Genomic DNA, 13342 nt, shown 5'->3' with positions numbered 1-13342 from the left:
CTGTTTTCATTTTCTATTTCTATTTTTTTAAAATGATTTTCATTTTCAAGTTTTCAAAATATAGAAAACATGTTTGGTTTCCCTTCCTATATTTCATTTTCAGAAAATGAAAACATTGAAAATATGTTTGATACACTAATTTTTATTGATCTTTATTTTTTTTTTGTACATTAGAAATTAGAAAGATAAATTACGTATTCTAAGGATTGATTATCGGACCTTCCCCGCCTAACTCATACATATTTTCCCACTTGAACTATCATTCAATAGTTTTTGATTCATATTAAGGATTTGCATACTTATAAATGAGAATATACTAGGATTATACCCGTGCGATGCACGGAACCTGTTTATCTTATCATTTGTCTGGATTTATATCCTTTAAGTGTATATACATATCACTACTGCTTATTTTATGCATTTAAATTGATTGTTCTTAGATAGATCTGTGACTACAATATGAATCATTAAAAATGTTGGAGCATCAGTTGAATATGAACCAATAAATGATTATCAAGTATCAAAGACGACTTAATATATTTCGTTACATGCTTTCAACCGTGTAATTACGACATAGCTTACTTAAAAATCGATAGGATGAACCGTATATAAGAGCTTATCAAATAAAATAACCATTCCAAAAGATAGAATAAAGTTTTTGCAGTTAGAAAAAGAACAACAGACATCAAATGCAAGCTAGCAAAAAGATGACAAAGCTAAATTATCAAAGGAACTGCTGCAGTTGAAGAAACAGATTTTTCATTTTCACACACGATCAAGAGCAGCTATTAGTTTTGAAAAAGAACAACTTTAAAAGTATTATTTTGTGGAAGCTTGAAGAATTGTAGTTGATCACGAAACTTGAGTTTCTTGGATCTGCAAAATTGATACCAGCCAACACCTATCATGCATTGACGCACCCTGTTGCTGTCTCAAATGAGTTGTCATTCATTAGCAATATCATTACCTAGTCTAACACTAATTGATTGTGGGCGATGGTCAAGATGATCAATCACAACTGATACCGGTATGGGCTACTAAAAAAAATATAGTTTAAAGGATCTGTTATCAATTTTTTAAAACGCAAAACTTTGAACAAAATAGATAGCTATTATCAGAGGTTGATTCCCCCTTCATAATGCATGAGACAGATCAGCAGTCCACAAAAAATGTTCATTAGCAAGAGCTGGTTGAATAAAGTTCGCATATTCTACCTCCACAACATCATCGTAAAACATACAGACATCAAAGTTTGCTCCACCAACATGGCTACAATGAATAAAGACTGTGCCAACAAACTGATATCTTTCACGAATAACTTCAAATCCTCCTTGAAAGCGCACTTCATTTGGTTCCAAACTCACTTGCACATGGAAAATATTTTCGAGGGGGTCAGAAAGTTGAACCTTTGCAGCATGTAGGATATGTGGATGTTGTCTCATAAACCGCCTTGAGACAACAACGTATTCCTACAAAACAAAGATCCTTTTTACATATGTAGAAGCAACACAGACTAAAGATCTATGGAAAAGAATGAATATTGTTATGAACATACTCTATCAAAGTAAAGAGGCTTCAAGAGGGAATGATTGTTGTTCTGGAAATTTCTCAAAATCACAGATTCCATTGTTTAACAGTTGCGACTGCTTGTTAGGCACAGTTTGAGTAAATCTTCAATCAGAGACTGGATGACCAGGGATGTGAAGTTAACAGGTATGGCATAGAAATGTATTTACAGGGAAACAGTAGGGATATATTCCACCCTCAAACACTCCTACCACTTGAAAAAAAGGAATTAACCTTAATTAAATTAATAATTTTACAGTTTTTAATTAAATATTAATTTTAAATTTGTTATTAGCTAAAATTTAGCCATAAAAATTGCAATACTCAAATAACCAGTAACCTGAATCAGTTCCAATTCTGGATTTAGATTTGCAACCGAAAATAATTCTTGGGATTCCACTTTTGATTAAACATATAAATAATAACTTTGAATTATTAGGGCATTTTGATAAAACATATAAATAATAACTTTGAGTTATTAGAGCATTAGTAACGTATAAATCGACCACTGCTCATGCCATCATGTCTCATGTATCATGCCTTTGTAGCCAAATGAAGCAGAACTAAGCACTATACAATAAACAGTTCAACCATCAATATGTGGAAATTATACTTTGTTTTAGATAAGTCAAATGTCTATTAATGGGAAGCACAAGGGGTGCCCTAACCCATTACAATAGAGAGAAAAACAAAATAAAAAATATAAAAGAACAAAACAGATACAGCACTTACCCTTTACATAAAACCAAAACCAAACCCCCTGCTACAAATACATATTACCCAAATAACACCCTCATCAAACCACTCCAACCCACAAACAAGCTTGTACCAATGGCCAACACTTAACCCAAAGACAAAGCCGTGCATGACAGCAAGACATCCAACAAATGAAAGAAACAAAACCACTAATACTCCCTGCTGCAACTTATGACGATGCTAAACACAACAGTGGTGAGGAATACCACTCAAAAAATGAAGACGCAAACCCCCTCCATTTATACTTGATCCATAGCCAAGACCGCCACTTAATTAATTCGAGGACAGAATTCATGTCAGGCTCCCTATTTCTGAAAACACATTCATTCTGCATCAGCCAAATGGACCAAACGACAGCCGACCACACTGTGTAAGAACCTGAAATTTGGTCCTTATTCCACCCAAACTTGAATCGTAGCAAATGCTCTCGTGGCTTAATTGGTAGCACAGTAAGTAGACCAAACCAGCAATAACAGCAGCTCCAAACCTCCCAAGCAAACAGACAAGAGCAAAAGAGATGAGACGCAGCCTCTTCCTCACCAGCACAGAGTTTACACACCGGATCAGTCTGCGAGAGAAGAATCTGCCGACGACCAAGGTTCACCTTGGTAGGTAGCCTATGAAGTAACAACCTCCAAGAAAAGGCCTTGACATTTGATGGCCCAGAACTACTCCAGACACAGTTGAAAACCGGATCAGATGCGCCACCGAATGTACCTGCATAAAACAGTAAAAAGAATTAACGGAAAAAGCTCCATCATGGCTTGGGGTCCAGCTTCATCTATCCACCACATTTTGGACCAACTGTAGTGCAAACTGAGTCCTTGCCAAATATGAATCTCCTTGTCCAGTCAGATATGAGATACCACCAAAGCTCTTGTTCTCCAACTGACTTGTATATGGAGCATAGATGACTTGTTTATCATCAAGCCATTATCTTAAACTTTTTTTTATGGAGCATAGATGATAATTTTGTGTATCAGATGATGCAAGGGTCAAAATTAAAACAAACACTCAGGGTTAAGTGCAAGGGCCACAATCCATTCATGAAGAATGCATAACATAAAAATAAATTGCACCAAGGGAAACTCTGGTCCATACAGTTCAGCAAGCTAAACTAATTGTTCAGAATGATAAAAATGTCACAAAGCAAAGAAGAAGACGTCGGAAGTCTTCAATTCGCACAGTTCTCCCTTTTTTTGGCCTAGCTACTGGTGTGTAATCTTAATCTTTTGGTCTACCTCATCTTTAATGGTTCCACTATTTCTGCACAAACAAAGAATAGAACTCATGTAGAGCTATATTCAATTTTGAAGTGTTTCATTCAATCAAGAAAAAACAAAAAAAGGTAGACAACATGGTTGAAAACTCTAAGGATGGGATTGCCAAGAATGGAATTGATAAATTCTACAGCAGGAAAAATGGGTACAGCTTTGTATTGAGTGACCAGAATGAAGGACAAATGTTTGTAGACCCTAAAAGCAGACACAATAACATGAAAGGAGGAGGAAAAGTAAAAGGTAACCAAATAACATATGGTAGTCCCAACCTCTCGGCTATATTGATTGCATTTTGAGAGCCCTAGAATGAAAATCTCATGTTATATGTAAGTCTATCATTTAGATGATCCATGAAACATGCCTATTATTAAGGCCATAAAATTTTACGAAAATTCTCCACCCAGAATACACCACAGAATAAAATATGCCTATTCAGGCCATAAAACCTTTTATTTTTATTTCAATGAGAAGGATCATAATTTGCAATACAAAAACAAAAATGTAAGACATCCATGTGCAAATGATATTCTTATCCATTGAATCCTTAAAAAAGAGCTTTCTTGGGTAGCTGATATTAGATGTCTTCATAGGGCAAACTGGACCCTTAAACAGAAGGTGATAAAAAATCTTATTTTCATAAAGCAATGCTAAAAGCATTCTGCATTTTAGTTTAAAAAGCATAATAACGGCCCAGTACATGTTACACCTTTTTTATATATAGTGAAAGATGGTTTTCATTTTGTTCTGAGATCAAATCCTAATTGAGACTGAAGATATAAGGTTAAGGTTAGAACTTAAAAAATACAAGATGCTATTTACTGAATGAACACTTAGAATCAAAAAGTGATGAACACTGTAGAACTCTGAACTGAAACTAGATTGAATTTGAATGAAAATAGAGACTCAGATTCTCAATGAGAACCAGAGCTCAAGGTACAGAAATGGTGGAATGAACCCTAGTTCTTCCTCTGGTTGTTCGAGAGACCAGTCTCTCCACAATTACCTACTAACTGAATAACTACTCGTTAACTACCCCCTTCCCTTTATTTATACTATCTCCCAGATGCTAACAGAATGCATCTCTAACAGAAATTGCCAGCTGGCCACTAACAGAAACAACTAACTTGCCAGCTGGATACTAACTAACTATAACAAACACATTAAGCTGTGGCTTTCCCCTTGTTCTTTCTCTCATACACCTTCTTGATTGGAGGCCTATACTCATCAATACCCCCCCCTAAAAGCTTCACCTTGTCCTCAAGGGGAAAAGTGGGGAAAGCTTCATGGAGCTGAGCAGCAGATTCCCAACTATTCTCACAAGCAGGTAGAGAAGTCCACTGAATCAACACCTCAATGTGCCCCATAGTATCCTCCCGAACAGCCACTACAGCTTCAGGTTCAGCGACCAGCTCATGGTCCTCATTCAAAACCTCAGGTAAAGGTTGAGCTTGAAAATCAGTCCCTATGGCCTTCTTTAAGAGAGAGACATGAAAGACAGGGTGCACCCTACTATGGGCTGGTAAGTCCAATTTGTAAGCTACTGCTCCAATTTTAGCTGCAATAGGATAAGGACCATAATATCTAGGACTCAGCTTTTCATTCAGTTTCCTAGCCAAAGACCTTCTATAAGGCTGCAACTTAAGGTAAACCAAGTCCCCAATCTGGTATTCCACATCCCTTCGATGCTTATTAGCATAGGTTCTCATCATATCTTGGGACTTCAGAAGGTTAGCCCTGAGATCAGCTATCAACTCATCCCTACCCTCCTGCAATTCATTCACGGCAGCAATGTTGGAGGGAATTGTAGTGCCCTGTAGTAGCAGTGGTGGTTCCCTACCATAAAGGGCTTGAAAAGGAGACATCTTAGTAGACCTATTATAATTGCTGTTGAACCAGAACTCAGCCCAAGGTAGACAAGTGACCCATTTCTTTGGTCTGGAACCAGTAAGACACCTCAAGTAGACCTCTAAGCATCTATTTACCACTTCAGTCTGACCATCAGTTTGAGGATGGTAGGCAGTACTGAACCTCAACTGGGTACCAGAAACTCGAAATAATTCTTTCCAAAAGCTGCTGAGAAACAGAGAATCCCTATCTGAGACTATTGTTGCAGGGAACCCATGTAGTCTCACAATTTCTTGCAAAAACAAAGCTGCTACCTCAGGAGCTGTGAAGGGATGGCTTAATGGAATAAAATGGGCATATTTAGTCAACCTGTCCACCACCACTAGGATTGTATCCTTGCCCTTGGATTTAGGTAGACCACCAATAAAATCCATAGACACATCGGTCCATACTTGTGTAGGAATTGGCAATGGCTGAAGGAGACCTGCTGGGGATAAATTGTCAAATTTATTCCTCTGGCAAGTGTCACAGCCAGCTACATAGTCCTTAATGTCTTTCTTCATGCCCTCCCAATAGACCACTGCAGCCAACCGCCTATAAGTTCTGAAAAAACCAAAATGCCCCCCCAACAAGGTAGCATGGAATTCCTTACACAAAATGGGAATCCTAGAGGATTGCTTGGACAGCACCAGCTTCCCTTTGTAGAACAGCTTGTGGTCTCTTAGAGAGTAGCCTTTGTGAGCTTCTGGATCCAGAATCAGATCCTGCACTATTGCTTGCAATTTAGGATCCTGTAACACTTCAGTTTGCCATTCCTCATAGTCATTAACCTTGAGGACTGAGAGTGCACAGTAAGAACTTCTCCTAGACATGGCATCAGCTGCAGAGTTGTCCTTTCCAGGTTTGTATTGTATTTCAAAATCATAACCTGAGAGCTTAGAAATCCACTTGAACTGTTCTGCTCCCAAGACCTTCTGCTCAGTCAAAAATTTCAAACTTTTCTGATCTGTCCTAATGATGAAGTGCCTCCCCATAAGGTAATGTCTCCATCTTTGGACGGCTCTAACCACTGCCATTAATTCTCTCTCATATACTGACTTAGCTTGGCTCCTATCTGAGAGTGTAGCACTCCAAAATGCCAAGGGCTTTCCTTCCTGAGACAACACTGCTCCCAACCCTGTACCAGAAGCATCTGTTTCTAATACAAAAACCTTTGAAAAATCAGGAACAGCTAGGGTGGGTAATTCAGTGAGAGCTTGCTTGAGGGCTTCAAAAGCTTGCTGAGGGCCTGGTCCCCACTGAAAACTATCTTTCTTCAAGAGCTGTGTTAATGGCCTAGCTATTTTTCCATAGTCTCTAACAAACCTTCTATAGTATCCAGTCAGCCCAAGGAACCCTCTCAAGCTTTTCAAATCCTTTGGAATTGGCCACATCCACATAGCTTCCAGCTTCTTTGGATCTGCCGCCACTGCTCCAGCAGTCAAAACATGGCCTAAATACTCTATTTGCCCTCTTCCAAACACACTCTTCTTGCCATTGATTTTTAAGTCATGTTGTTCCATTAGCTGCAGTACTTGTGTCAAGTGTACTACATGGTCTTCCATGGTCAAGCTAAAGATCAAAATATCATCAAAAAAGACTAGTGCATGCTTCCTCAAAACTGGCCTCAACACCTCATTCATTAAGGACTGAAATGTGGAGGGAGCATTGGTGAGGCCAAATGGCATCACCAAAAACTCATAGTGCCCCTCGTGTGTCCTAAATGCTGTCTTTTCTACATCTTCAGCCTTCATCAAAATTTGATGGTAACCGGATTTAAGATCTATCTTGGAGAACACCTTTGCTGGACCAATCTCATCTAATAGTTCATCAATAACTGGGATAGGAAATTTATTGGGGATCGTGACCTTGTTCAAGGCCCTATAGTCTACACAAAACCTCCAGCTACCATCCTTTTTCCTCACCAATATGACTGGACTTGAATAAGGGCTAATACTTGGTCTAATGATGCCTGCATTAAGCATTTCAGCAACTAATTTTTCTATCTCATTTTTCTGAAAATGGGGATACCTGTAGGGTCTAATGTTAGGTATAGATGCCCCTTCCTTCAAATGTATTGCATGGTCATGTCTTCTTTGAGGTGGCAGTTCAGTTGGTGAAGCAAATAATGCTGGAAAATCTGCCAAGACTGCTTTTAATAACTCTGGAGTGTCTTCTGGTTGGGCCACTTCCTTTTCTAACATCTGGCATTGCAGAACATACCCCTCACCCTGTTGCTGAATGGCTTTGACCATTGCATTCAGTGAGGCACCTTTCCTCAACAGCTCAGGTTCACCCTTGAGTACCACTTTGCTGTTCCCCAGCTTGAACTTCAAGGTGAGCTCTTCAAAATTGGCCTTTATATCCCCTAGGCTTGCAAGCCATTCCAAACCCAGCACGACATCTACACCTCTCAACCCAAACAAGTAGAAGTCTTGTGTTACCATGAACCCTTGGATCTGCACACTAACATTCTTGCAAACCCCTCTACCTTGCACCTTATGTCCATCTCCAACTTCCACTGTATAAGAGGAAGTTTCAGTAATCTTTAGTTCCAAAGCTCTTGCCAAAGTAGCTGAAATAAAGTTGTGTGTTGCTCCACAATCTATGAGCACAACAATAGTAGTTTCCTGCAATTTTCCCCACACCTTAAGTGATTTCCTGGTAGAGAGTCCTTGTATGCTGTTGAGTGATAGTTGCTTATACTCCATAATTTCTCCTGAATCTTCTGGCTGAGCCTCTATAGTCTCCTCTTCTTCTTCCTCACCTTCCTCCTCCAGCAACATGACTCTGAGTTGCTTATTCTTACACACATGGTTTGGGCCAAATTTCTCATCACACCTAAAACATTCCCCTTTCCTTAGTTTCTCCTTCATTTCTTCCCCAGTAAGCCTTTTGAAAACCCCTCCCCTTGCTGGCTTGCTCCCTACTCTATCACTAACACTTCCACTAGAGGATTGTACTGTGTTTTGAACAACACTACCTACTCCACTCTTCTGTCCACTATCAATTGTCACAGTTTTCTGATAAGTTGAAGCTTTAAAAGGTGGTTTGTAAGAAGAATTGTACCTGCTAATGCTGCCAACCCCTGCTTTACTCACAGCCAGGTTCTTCTGTTCCACCATCAATGCTTTCTTGACCATGATTGCTAGAGTTCTAGGCTCATAGAGCTTGATTTCTGCTGCAATCTCTTCCTTGAGTCCATTGACAAAAATGTCCATGTAGTGTTCTTCTTCAACCCCTCGCAACATGCCTGCAAATCTCTCAAATTGAGCCACAAATTCCTCTACACTTCCTTCTTGCTTAAGAGCTAGCAACGCAGCAAAAGGACTTGAAGCAGATGAGAGTTGGAAACGTTCCAGCAACGCTTCCTTGAACTTGTCCCACGTAGTTACCTGATTACAAGTCTCCCACCATTGGTACCAACTCAACGCCCTTCCATCAAGAGCCACCATGATAGCTTGCGTCTTCTCTTCCTCTTTCGCTCCCTTCAATCGGAAGTATCTCTCCAACTTCTGAATCCAACTGTACGCATCTTCTTCTCCTTGGAACACCGGAATATCAAGCTTCCGCCACCGCTCCGCTTGCGGATTCTCGGTGCGCGGTGTTCTCTCCTCTTCGTGTTCTACTCTCTGGCCTCCCACGCTGCCACCATTCACCGTTCGCTCTTCCCCTGTTTGCCGGCGATCTCGCCCGCCGCTGCCTCCGTCATCGCGTTCGCCGTCGAACTTCCTGGACAGCGATTCTACAATCGCTTCCAAGGTGCGAAGTCGCTCCTCTACACGCTCTCTCTCCGCCGCACGCTCTCTGCGATCTTCCTCTCGATTTCGTCGTTCTTCGTCGCGGTTCCTGCGCTCTTCTTCCCTGTCGCGATTCATAGCCTCGATAAACCTCTCGATCGCATCAACTCGAGATTCCATTCTGCTAGCTACCATAGATCGATACCACAGCTCCTGGATGGAGCTCTGATACCAATTGATGAACACTGTAGAACTCTGAACTGAAACTAGATTGAATTTGAATGAAAATAGAGACTCAGATTCTCAATGAGAACCAGAGCTCAAGGTACAGAAATGGTGGAATGAACCCTAGTTCTTCCTCTGGTTGTTCGAGAGACCAGTCTCTCCACAATTACCTACTAACTGAATAACTACTCGTTAACTACCCCCTTCCCTTTATTTATACTATCTCCCAGATGCTAACAGAATGCATCTCTAACAGAAATTGCCAGCTGGCCACTAACAGAAACAACTAACTTGCCAGCTGGATACTAACTAACTATAACAAACACATTAAGCTGTGGCTTTCCCCTTGTTCTTTCTCTCATACACCTTCTTGATTGGAGGCCTATACTCATCAAAAAGCTATAGAATAAAAAAGATACATGATATAAAAGCTACAAACCTAATTCTATAATAGGAGTTCCATTTTGTTTATGTGATATGTCTGCCAAGTTGATATGTTCTGCCCCATCAGGGATATCGGACCTCCTACATTGCAATAGGGAGACATGTTAATGCTCTTTTTCATAGAAGTTGTGTATTTTGATATCTAGGTTACCATACCTCATCTTCTTAAGTACTGCAGATTCTGATGTTGTATCTGTATTATGCTCTTGTTGGAAAATAACCCTCTTGTTATTTGAATTGATGTATGATGTACTGTTCTCTTCTGCTAAGGCTTCATACTTTGCTCTCTTTTTGCACAATGTGGAGAAACGGTTTTTCACAGCATTATCCGTTCTGTATATAAAGCAGTGTATGAAGCATTACAATAAGAAAAACTGTTGAAAAAATGACTATTTGGTATTTCATTAAGAAAAGAAAGAATTTTCTTTTACCTGCCTGAAACCACCTTAGCTATTTCTGTCTACTACCTATTACCAAATATTTTTTGATCCTACAGAGGTAATAGCAAGAAATTAGCTCAAAAGTCACATTTAATCAGATAAGATAAAATGTTAAGTTAAACACTAATTGGTGTCATCTGCAGAGCTATAGAAATACAAGATATTGGTTAGTTTCAGTTATAACCTACTCTGGCTAAAGTAGATTTTGTTGCCGAACAAATGGCTTTTCAGTGATAGTAGCACTAAAAATATCCTTAAGTACATGAATGGATTGAAACCTACCACAAAGAGGGAAAATACAAAAAGAAAAACAAAAAAGAAAAGATGAAGTCCATATTTTACAAGCTCTAAGGATCAATATTATAAATGAAGCCCATATTTTACAAGCTCTATAGATAAATATTATAAAGTAAGCTTGTTAAATTCCTATGCCAACTATGTGGCATGAGAGTGCAGCTTAACACAGGGAGCAGCAATCTACCTCATAAGAGCATATCTTCCTCTGGGGACCATCCTCCTTCCTTTAAGTCAGAATTCAAGTAAGTGTACCATCTGGTAATTTATCAGTTACATAACCATCAGACAGATAATAGCAATAAAGCAAGAGCCATGAAAGTCAAAGTATAAAACAGAGAACCACATAGACCATCTTGAATGAATCATCATCATCAAGATTCGAAAAGAACACTTCTGAATTCAAAAAATTTCACCTTCTTCTGCACTGTCTTGCCGTTTTGTCCTTGAATTCAGAAGCAATTGTTGCACAACTGCATGTGGTTATTCCAATTGAAATCCCTTAGTTTCACTTGTCATGAAATATGGAAAAACACTGGTGATTAATGACTCAAAAGAAGAATATTAAGCAAAAGGGGTGTTCATATTCCCACTAATATCTACCACCTACAATATTTACTTTCCATAACAGTGAAAAGAACAAAAGGTTCATGGCTCACTTTGGTTCAATCACTTAGCATTCAAAAAATACATCATTCAAATCCCCATATACATTTTCCTCTAGATTAAAGTCACCCCATCTGACATAACTTAGCCTTTAGTTTACCCTTTTCACAATGACCAAAACCCCACCATGTGTCAAAAAGATCCACAGTGTAGAGAGCACCATTGATCCTATATTTTACCTATTTCCAAAACTTCTTTCTACTTCACAATCTAACAGAAGCAATTAGTAAAGTAATCACCTTATACTTTCCTGTAGAATTAAATATTACTACTTTGCTCTATCATTACATCCACTCAACATGATAAGATTTGTTTGTCAAATAATTAGTTAAGATCAAGACAAAAGTTATCAAAACTCACTCTGTTTCTTTTTGGTGATGGTCCCAGCAACATGCTTCCTCTTCATGTTCATAGTAACCTTCACAAAAAGAACTTCCAAAGGGTAAAGATTGCAGTTTTATAAGATAGTAAAGTAAGTTGATACCTTCACTTCATCATACTAAAAGCCCCACCTCATAACCTTTTCATTATCAGATTTAAACCCATCATCATCCTCTAATTGATGCCCAAATAATTAAGTGACTGATTATCCTCTGCAATCAACATAATGGAATAGAGAGGGGGAAAACACAACACACCTGATTCATGTTGTTTATGTACACAAATACAACTTTCCAATGAAGATTACCTGCACAAAATTCTCAGATCAACTCACATTCAATCTCTCATACCAAAAGTGATCTCAGAAAGTTAAAAAATCAATGAATGAATATATCATAATACATACAGAGCACGTGCCATGTTGTTGAGGAGATTCTCAGAATCATCAAAGAACATGGTCATAACCTCAATCACAAAATCTGGACTGGTCTCATCTTGCAGTTTCTGAAGCTGGCTGAACTGATCATCCAAAAACCCCTAAGAACCAATCACCCAAAAAAAAATGTGGTGAAAATGAGGCAACAACGTATGGACAAGAACACATAGGGATGTTAAATTTATAGGAAGGAATGGATGTGGTGAAAATGCAACAAAGGAGAATCAGATAACAAATCAACTAAAAAATCAAACAGGCTGTAAAATCAATTGCATTAGGTTAGATTATAAGGTAGGTAGTAGGCAAACAACCTGTAAAGCATGCTCCACAGCTGTTTTGAGAGCTGGATGTAGGTGAACAGTAGATGAACTCCGTAGGGTTCAGGCACAGGCATAGACGATTGAACATACAACCAATCGACGGCTAAATGAAATCGCAGGGTTTCGATGTAGCTTAGTACAAACACAGACGCTGCAACAGCTGGCCGGTGGGACGGGTAAGCTCCTACACCGGTGACAGAGAGCGCTGGAGCAGTAGGTTCAAGGGGGAAAGGAGATCACGTGGAGAGGCAAGAAGGTTTCGAGTAGCCTGATACTCCTAACCCTACGTGGAGAGCTGATGAAATCCTCTCAATGCAGCCCACGAAAGAAACAGGCCCAAAAGCAACCACACAAGGAACAAAAAAAAAAATTGGCTCTCATGAACAGTGAAATTGCATCTTGCATTTTTTTTTTTTCCAAATGCTTAAAAAAAAAGCACACTCTGTATTTTTCCCCCAACATTCTTTTTTTTTCAAGCCATATAATATTTCAGCATACTTTCTTCAAGAATCTGAACCCACCAAAGTCACATAAAAATCAAAATTGCATTAGAAGGCTATTGGTGGATGATATGTAAATACTTATAAGGGATTTATGGCCGCGAAGTCTTACTCTTACTCGTGGTGGTGACCAGAGCTGAATTCACCCAAACTTTTACTCGTCACGGTAATCTCATTGTCGATAAGCATGAGACTAATCTCTTGCTCACGGTAATCTCACCAAGCGATAGCAGTCTATCTTTTAATTTTAAGATTTTAATTCTGAACCATTCAATCATATTGTTTAATATTATAATCTTTTAAAAGTTCAGAGAATTTAAGAATGAAGTTGAAAATCAAATTGATAAGAAAATTAAGACATGTCAATCATATCGAGCTAGAGAATATTTGAGGCAGTAATTTGTTGACTA

At 38.9% G+C, this 13342-nt stretch overlaps 1 protein-coding gene across 6 annotated transcripts; it reads right to left on the bottom strand.

The window, feature by feature from the left end:
• Positions 1-2165: 2165 nt before the first annotated feature.
• On the bottom strand, positions 2166-12715 carry LOC130733395 (uncharacterized). Of its 6 annotated transcripts, none has more exons than XR_009017454.1 (10): positions 12424-12715; positions 12083-12213; positions 11934-11983; positions 11656-11727; positions 11046-11102; positions 10817-10887; positions 10327-10385; positions 10052-10228; positions 9891-9976; positions 2166-3039 (listed from the first exon to the last, which is right to left on the bottom strand). XR_009017454.1 is itself a non-coding variant. In XM_057585551.1 (7 exons), the coding sequence occupies exons 5-7, from the start codon at positions 10054-10056 to the stop codon at positions 2492-2494; spliced, it is 639 nt and encodes a 212-aa protein (XP_057441534.1). In that variant the 5' UTR covers positions 10057-10228; positions 10327-10385; positions 10817-10887; positions 11046-11140; positions 11656-11704; the 3' UTR covers positions 2166-2491. The 6 variants fall into 6 exon arrangements, 1 of the variants encoding a protein (XP_057441534.1); XR_009017456.1 differs by having other exon boundaries at positions 11046-11140; positions 11656-11713; XR_009017455.1 differs by having other exon boundaries at positions 2166-3588; positions 11656-11713.
• Between the last annotated feature and the right edge of the window lie 627 nt (positions 12716-13342).

This window comes from Lotus japonicus, chromosome 1, assembly GCF_012489685.1.
Source record: "Lotus japonicus ecotype B-129 chromosome 1, LjGifu_v1.2".
Lineage (NCBI taxonomy): Eukaryota > Viridiplantae > Streptophyta > Magnoliopsida > Fabales > Fabaceae > Lotus > Lotus japonicus.
Note: the sequence above shows the minus strand (reverse complement) of the source record. Positions and strands in the feature narration are given on the sequence as shown.

Coding starts and splice junctions, on each gene's coding strand:
- LOC130733395 (XM_057585551.1), bottom strand. Junction 3,040..9,890: donor AACTCCTATTATAGAATTAG/GTTTGTAGCTTT, acceptor TGTTTTATGCAG/GTACATTCGGTGGCGCATCT.